Raw genomic sequence first — 9,089 nt, forward strand, 5'->3', positions numbered from 1 at the left:
TTGGCCTGTGGTTATTTGTGTGTGGGCATGTATGCCCAATGCTGATTGGTCATACCGTGATACTTTCTCTGTAACCAATGAACGGATTTCAAATTTTCAGCAGAGAGATGATCTACAGAGAATGTGGGCTTCAATAACCAATGATAAGAGTGGCTACCATTACCACTATATATTGCTACTTCTTTTGGTATAAATGTTTTATTTATATTAAAGCCTTAAATATCGACTACTGCGAACAACATTTTGAAATAAAATAAAATAAACTATGGTATACACATACCTTATATCTGTTCAACTTCCGTAATCCAGGATGATATTTTGATCTTTATCTACTTCAAAAAGATTTTGGAACTCTCCGTAGACAACACCGTTGACTGTCTCTGCTAAAGCTGTGTTGAAGTGGACCTCCAAGCGAACTGTTCCATGTCGTACAAGGTTCCAGTGTGTTGATGTATAAGCAGATAGGTCGGGAGTGAGGTCAAAGGCAAAAAGTGTGTATCCTTGACCGTAGTCCTCTGTAGAGATTCCATTCCCCTCATTTAAATATTGAATTCCAGTATTTTCAAATAATGTCTGATACGACCTGACAAATAGGTTATTCCGAAAATCCGGTTGAAGGGGATTCGATGGAATTTGTTTCCCGTCTACATACAGGCAGAGAAAATTTATATTGAAATGATGAAAATTATAAGGATTTTTAGTGTAATCCCCGTTGACTGCTGCATTAGTAACAAATCCTATAATGATACGTTTTGGAATTTGGCCCAGGAATAGGTTGTCGATAGTTTTATTTAGAATACCTCTAGGAAAGGTAATGATCTTCATATGAACTCGATTTATAGGATACTTTGCAGTTGTCTTTTGTAGCAAACTGGAATGAGCTATCTTGATGGTTGGGTGAATGGATACCTTTCTAACAAATAATGTGGCATCTTCAATGTGAATCTTGAAGTTGTTGCTGTCTGCCATAAGTGCAAAACCATCTTTAGCACGAATTAACTTCACACGCATTTCGATATTGTTAAGAACTAGACGTTCGAGGTTGAAGATGTCACAGTGTAGATGGCCTATGAGATCGATAGCCTTATTGCTTGTGATAAAACTTTTTCTTTTCTGGAGTCCTCTGTTTTCTTCACCATTTAAGGAATCCATATATCCTGGAGTATCTTTGTACCATAAATATGAGGTTAGATGGGATTCTTTTGCTGGAGGACCGTAGTTTAGTAGATTTTCGATGTATGCTCTGTATGGATACGTATGAGAAGGTGACGTAACAAGTTTCTGATTTAGAAATACATCTACTTGGTTGAATAGAGAATGTAGAAAATTATTGGTAGGAGCAACTTTATCTGAGATATTTATAGGAGTATTATCCAGAGTGAAGATTTTAACTTTTAAATGGTGGTATGTGTGTGGAAGGTCCAAATAATCTTCTCCATGTCCAGGTACTGTAAATTCAACAGGAGCATCATCTGATAACGAAGCTAATGGTTTGTACGAAATCCACTGACCTGATTGGATACTTGTTTGCGTTGGAGGTATTGAGAATATCTCCAATTCTGAATTTGAACACTGACACGAGAGGTTGCTTATAAACGACATATCTGAGACAACCTCACCCTTCAACAATCAGATTCTAACTGGGTAATAAAACAGTGTTGGGCCACATTATAGGTGTAATATCCACGAAATTTGTTATCCGAATATATCCATATCAACTTTTCTCTTCTGGGGTATTTTTTCTTGTTTTTTGTTGCTTTTCTCTTCTGCTGTGTATTTTTATTTTTTTAAGGGTTCTTTGTCTGTTTTTTGATTTGCTACTCGATATTTTTCTCCTTTTGTTACCAGACCCGACCATAGTATCTATTTTACTTTCAGCTTTTCGTTTTAATCGGTCTCCTGCTTGTGAAAGTCTGGTTTTCAATGATTGCTTAATAGGTTGATTCTGTGTAATATCACCTAATACATTGATTCCTGTAGTCAGCATCTCTTTTCCAACAGCTTTTGCTCCTTTAGTTATAAGTGGCAGAACTGATCTAAATAATCCTCCAAGGAAACTACCGATTCCGTGACCTCTTTGATATAGTGAACCTTGGTATATGTTTGAAACACCTCCACCACTAAGAACATGGTAATGATGTTCATATGGATTCATTATTGCACAGAGCGTCTAAAATGTAGTTTTAATGACACCTCTCCAGATATGAATGGTATTTTTTGTCCTGTGCTATCCCTAATATCTATTTCTATAGTATCAAATTGTTTCTTCATTAAGGGTATATATTGTAGAGAGTGAAACTCGATATTAGCATCACTTCCAAAAATAAAATGACGAACATTAGTACCTACTATTTTTAAAAGTGGTGCAAAGGAATCCCCAACCATCTCGTGCTCCAGAATGTCACAGTAGATAAACATCTGTTGAGGTACTCCAAGTGATAAGTTAGCAGGCGATGACGAATGAACACGTTGATCAGTACCTAGTTTGATTATATGGAATGGGTTGCTAGTTTCGGAGAAAATCTTACTTCTGTGGATAATAGCTCTTCGTTCTGATTATCAGATATCTCTGTATTTGCTCTTAGAAGAACATGTCGATCATCTAAAAGCGAAATACTGAAAGGAACATTTGTACAAGGTGGTTATAATTAAAGTGACGGTGTTCAGAGTGGTACAGCACGGGCTGTAATGAAAGTAGCAGTCTGAAACTTCGTAGATATGCTAATGAAGCAATGCGCTCGCGAATTATGCAAAAAAAAAAAAATAGTTCCAATTCTCGCCACCAGGGTAAAAAATGGCGCTGTAAGCAGTCAAAACGTGGTATAGTTACAGGAAAAAGGCAGGAAAGATCAAACACATGAGAACAATGGCTCTGGCATGTTTATTAGGAACTATGGTTACAAGAACTGTTCAATATGGCCTCCCAATTCAGCAACATGCTGCATTCGTAACACGGCATGGTAGACGGTTGCTCGCAGCATGTCTGGTGAAATCTGAGCGACATGTCGTTGTATGCTAGCCTTCAGATCAGGCAGAGACCGGACATGTCCCTGATAGACACGATCTTTTAAATATCCCCACAGCCAGAAGTCACATGGATTAAGGTCGGGGGATCTGGAAGGCCAATCATCTGGAAACTGCCTAGAGATTATGCGGTCATTTGTGAAGGTTTCTCGCAGCAAATCTTTCACGTGGCGAGCGACATGTGGTGTTGCCCCATCTTGCATGAAAATGGTGGTGTGTTCACAGTTCCGTTCTTGCAAAGCTGGAATCACGTGTTGCACAAGGAGGTCCCTATAACGTGCAGATGTCACTGTACACCTAACAGGCCCTCGAGGTGTCATCTCCTCAAAGAAAAACGGACCAAGAATGAAGGAGCTAGTGAACCCACACCATGCAGTCACGTAAACTGAGTGCAATGGTTGTTCCTGCACAACATGTGGACGAGTGGAACCCCATATGCGACAGTTCTGAGTATTCACTGTACCGACCAGAGTAAAATGCGCCTCGTCAGTCCACAGAATATTCCCCGGCCACATGTCATCCACTTCCATGCGTGCCAAAAACCGATGGGCAAACTCACGGCGTTGTGGAATATCTTGGGGTTTCAATTGGTGCACAATTTGAATCTTGTAGGGATACCAGTGTAAAATGCACCGCAATACCTTGCGAACTGTTGACCAGGGGAGTGACAATTCACGTGCCACAGCTCTAGCACTGGTTGCAGAAGTTGAGGCATGTGCTGCACGGTCAGCTACAGCTACAGCAACTTCGTCCACAACTTCCACGGGGATGGGCCGCCTTCCTCTCCCTGGTGCAACACCCAATTCACCTGTTTCCTCGAATTTCTTCATCATCTTCTTCAGCCTTTAATTAATTGACATGAGCCCTCTTCTCAGCCCTTTCTGTTGGCGATATTTCCGCAGTGCAGCGTTACTATTGCTCCCATTCTGGTAAAACAACTTCACTAGCAGTGCACGGTCTTTCTTCGCAATAGCCATTGCTTTTTACACGGGAAAAATCAAACTTTTAATGTTCGGCGAACATTCACATCACTAAAGGAAAAAAAAGCAACAAGCGTCACCAACAACAACCAGGGAGCTCACACAATGGTTAGGCAATGTCACCGACTTTGACGTCAGAGTTACGGAAAATTCCACGTTTTGACTGCTTACAGCGCCATTTTTTACCCTGGTGGCGAGAATTGGAACTATTTTTTTTTTTTGCATAATTCGCGAGCGCATTGCTTCATTATCATATCTACGAAGTTTCAGACTGCTACTCTCATTACAGCCCGTGCTTTACCACTCTGAACACCGTCACTTTAATTATAACCACCTGGTACTTTGAATTGCGGTTACAACTTGTGCTATGTCTTGGTAATAGCCTGCTGGTATTTTAACTTTTTTCCAGTTATGTGTAATTGTGTCCAGGTTATAGTACACTATGTTCTGTCTCTCTGTTATATTATACATAAAATGAGGATAATGAATTTGAATTTAAAATTTTGGGAGCGTCAGCACTTAGGCTATTTTGCTCCCTTCACATTATATGGGGGCCAGCCCCTTATCATTACAAATAACAACTCTAACGTTGCTTAACTAAAAATCTTAAAATGTTCTGACTTTTGTTAAATTGAATTGAATTGAGTTAAAATTTCTGGGTGCGTCGGCACTTAAGGCCATTTCGCACCCTTCTATGTATACGGGGAAATGTCCCCTTATCTAGAATTCTGACTTAATTTTAAAAAAGGGGTGTAGATAGCCCCTTGGGAAAAACTAAAAGTGCAAGAATGTAAAAAGACCTGCACGAGACAAACACAACACATTAAAAAGTCAGAATAAACTAAAAACCTCCTTACAGACGGTGGAAGAGTCCAGCTCTTCGCAAAAAAAACTAAAAACATGTGATAAAATACTGCTGTCATCACCCAAGAGGGATGACAAACAGCCGGAAAGGTTAAAAGTCTGCCGGAGGTAAGCAAGATCGACACATTCAACGAGAATGTGTCGGATGCTTAAAATAACATTACAAGTACGACACAACGGAGGGTCCAGCCCTTGCAGTAGGTGACCATGATGAGGATAATGAATCTCAACGACAGCAACCTCCCATTCTCCTATCAGTTGTATTTCTTTCGGTAGTTTTGTTGTAAAATTACATAATGTGTTCATAGGAAAAATATCCACCGAACTGTTGCTAGGTAAGGTTATGTAGAAAGATCTCATGTTAGTTTTCTTAAACTCGAGAATGGTATCCAGGTATTAAACGATGAGGGATATCCGCTCCACTTAACAAATAATCTTCTTCTGCTGCCTTTCCCACTTGTCTTCAGTATTTTATCAATATTAAACTCTTTCGGGAGTTGCACTTTCTGGATTTCCTCACGATAAAATAACCCGTCAACATCTTCATTATTCAAATCTTCAAGTTTGTAAACTGTCGGAGTATGACCAACACCATTTTTAATTTTGAAAATCTCCTTAGACCATTTCCCGGTATATCCTTTCTCAAAAGGTAAACTTTCTCTGCTAATCCTAACGTAGTTATTTTTCTCTAGAGGTTTGTTTCTAGATTTCGTTGTGCCTTTTAATGGTTTTATATTTCGGAGATTTTTCCATACTTCAAGAATATTACCAGGTTTTACTTCCACAGGGGCCATTTTAATACTTCTATGTCTAGTGTTGTTATAAGATGTCAACATTTTCGGTAAATCATCAATATAACGGTAAGAATGTTTTGCCGTGAAATATTTCCAGATTTTCTCTTTGAGAGTCCTGTTGAATCTTTCAACAATACTAGCCTTTACATCTGGATTTTTTGTAGTAAAATGATGAATACTGTTAATTTTGAAAAAGGATTGAATAGATGCGTTGATAAATTCCGATCCTTTATCGGTCTGTATGGTGATTGCTTTTCTTCCGTTTGCTTGTTCCAAAATATGATAGAATGCTCTGACTATATTACTACTAGTCTTCCTTAATATCGGGACTGCCCATGCATTTTTGGAGAATGTGTCTATAACTGTTAAGACGAATCTAAAATGATCGTTGTGTGAACTTATACTTCTCAAATCAACAAGGTCTGCCTGCCACAAGTCATCAATGTTATTTACAATATATCTACCTCTTGGATATACTTTCCGTTCTGGTCTGTGTAGTGTGTAACTTTCTTGACTCTCCATCCATTTCTGAATCTCCTTTTTTGTATATTTCTTAAGGGCACCTTTCCACAGACGATCAACAGTAGAGAAACCCGCAGGATTCGAGACATCATAATATATGTTCTTTAATCTTGAATCCATATTAAGGAAATAATGTAAACTTGAGATGATTCTATATTTAATACCTTAACCAATGCCCATGCTGCTCGTTTTTTCTGTGTCTGCCACATCTTTCTGCTTTTTTCCTTTGAGTTTCTGAATTAACCCCCAACGTCGAGAATTACCAACAACTTCTTGAGGAATGTTTAAGTCGGCTAATAATTCCGAGAAATTTTCATATTCATTAGGGTTACTATTTTGGCGATTTCTCACTATATCACTGACAAGATCGACAATATTACTTCCTTGTATAATTTTATTGTATATACTGGTTTCTCCACTAGAATTCCACTCTATATTTTTGTTCTTCTTTAATCGACGATATAATAGTTCTACTTTATAATGAAATTTTTTAGGTGAGGTAGCTAAAATATCATTATAAACAGGATCAGAAATCTCTCTCTCCTGTAGGGGTGTAAGGGGTGACCTTCCACGTAGTACACCCAAATGTCAACCTCACTTCCACGTTAGTACACCCTGGACTGCAGACTAACGAGGCTCTGGCGACTGGCCCCATGGCCAGTATAATTTTGTTTGTGTTGTCTTGTGTTTTGTTTTGTGCTGAGTGTTCTTTGCAGCCTCGACTTTTAACAAAAGTCAGAACATTTCAATATTTTATGATTTTAATTAAGCAACGTTAGAGTTGTTATGTGTAACGGTAAGGGGCTGGACCCCGTATAGTGTGACGGGTGCAAGATAGTCTTAGTGCTGACGCACCCAAAATTTTAAAATCAAAATCTCTCTCCTGTAACTCCATTATTTTCCCTTCTTTCTGTTCGTGATGTTCTTTTGAAATTAACGGAAGCTCAATAGGATTGTTTAAATTTCTTGCAAAATGAAGGTACCTACTCAAAACTTGCTGGTACATATCCCATTTTTGTACATCAGAAATATTTTTCTTTTGTAATATTTTTTCCATTTCTTTATCTAGTTCTGACGTTGATGATGTCCGGTGTTGCTGATAATAAATTTTTTTGGAGAGTTTCATGAGGTAGCACAATACCATTTTTCTTGCATGTTCCATTATCTGAAGAGACTTGAAAATATTCCACTAAGTATCGGAGCGATAAGATATGGTAGAAAACCTCCAGACTGAACTATAAACTTCTTTTTTTTAGGATATTCCTCGTTTCACGAGATTCCTTAGCATATGCTTGTAACGAGCTAATTTTTTTTTCTGAGCTGGTTTTAAAGGTACATTGCCTTTTAAAGTATTATGTGCACACTCGCATATATCCTGCACCAAGCTAGAATCTGCATTTTTAAGAATAATATTTCTGATTGAGGGTTTACATTTCGATAGTGTGCGGAGTAATTCAGAGTTCCTGATCATGGGAGACATGATGATAAAGTGGTGTTCTTCTATAAATGTACATCTACTTATTTGGGAACATAGGCATAATTATAAGGGTCGTCAGGGAATATGCAAGTTAGGTACCGTTGATTGTCTGGAGTTGACTGTTTCAAGTCAAAGAAAATATATCCATAAGGTGGAGAAGTAGCATCCTTAAACACATCCAACATAAACTTTTTATTCTCAGGGCAAATCTGAGTCGAAAGAGGGTAAATTTGAGCTTTATCTCTCGGATTCTTGAAGTAGACCAGGTAATGACAATTCAGTGATATATCACGGCGTCCTTTTCCTTGCTGAAATATGTTTTGTGTTAGAAATATTGTACTTATATTTCTGTGATGGCAACCTTTTGTGAAAAGATCGACAACTCTACCATCAGCCTCTCTCATTAGATCGTCAATAATAACTAAATGTGGTCCTTCCTCTGACTGATATGTGTCCATGTTAGGTAGTCCTTTCTGGAATTCAATATTACGTGAAATATTTTCATACAGAGGTTGCCATTCACTATAACACCAGGTAATATTGTTGAACTTTACATTTACTAAATTTTCAAGATGTAACAAAATCCGCGATACAAAAACTGATTTTCCGCATCCTGAAGGACCAGCTAGTATCATGGAGAAGGGATGTGTCCATGTGTGTGCCATAGTTTGAAGTAACTAAATTTACATATAATCAGGATATTTACGGGAAATAAGAGGTAAGTACAATTTGTATTAGTTCTTTCCGTATCTTGGTAGGTGAGTACATTTTTTGTGATTTTACTTCGTACGTAGTTTCTTTACAGGGTGAATGTAACCAAACGGTACTGTATCAAAATCATGTATGATTCTCCTCTTTGTGTAAACTACCCTCAGAACTTTACTTTCTGGTCTATTGTAAACCCTAAAATCTTTTGTTCTGGAAATTTTTCTTCTATTGTGGACTGTTATATCTGGTGTCTCGTGAATAATCAAATCTTTTAGTGATGACATATTTATTACTTTCCTGTTCTCATGATTTAGAGTTATTCCTTTTACTTTGCACACACTTGTTTCATTTCCTGTAACAGGGTTTCTGACATTAAAAGCATAAGACTTTGGTCCTGTAGAGACAAACTCTGTTATATAACTGCCTTTACCATATACTTCCAGTTCATCTGTCATCTGACCAAGATAGTCACCTGTTTCAGGTTGTTTCACCAGTTTTTGTACTGAAAATTACACTATCTGTATCGTAGTATATTACTCTCTCCTTTAATTCTTCTAAGTATTTGTAAAGGTGTAGTCTCGCCCCAGCTGTAGTATATGCGGCAATGACTACATTTACTGTGTGTAACTCTTCAACAGCCTCGTCCACATGTTCCCAATTCACAACTAGTGCATTCTCATCAATAGGTAGTAAGGAGTTCACACTTACAGATGGACTGGT

At 38.0% G+C, this 9,089-nt stretch overlaps 1 protein-coding gene across 1 annotated transcript; it reads right to left on the bottom strand.

Annotated features, from left to right (window-relative positions):
* Positions 1-291: 291 nt before the first annotated feature.
* Positions 292-1,602, bottom strand: LOC145982141 (uncharacterized protein F54H12.2-like). The gene has a single exon (XM_083115707.1). It carries the CDS (start codon positions 1,600-1,602, stop codon positions 292-294), a length of 1,311 nt encoding a protein of 436 aa, XP_082971833.1.
* Positions 1,603-9,089: the final 7,487 nt, after the last annotated feature.

This window comes from Lepisma saccharinum, assembly GCF_977018435.1.
Source record: "Lepisma saccharinum chromosome 12 unlocalized genomic scaffold, izLepSacc3.1 SUPER_12_unloc_1, whole genome shotgun sequence".
Lineage (NCBI taxonomy): Eukaryota > Metazoa > Arthropoda > Insecta > Zygentoma > Lepismatidae > Lepisma > Lepisma saccharinum.

Bases quoted from the DNA above. Each gene is read 5' to 3' on its own strand.
- LOC145982141 (XM_083115707.1), bottom strand. From the start codon at position 1,602: ATGTCGTTTATAAGCAACCTCTCGTGTCAGTGTTCAAATTCAGAATTG.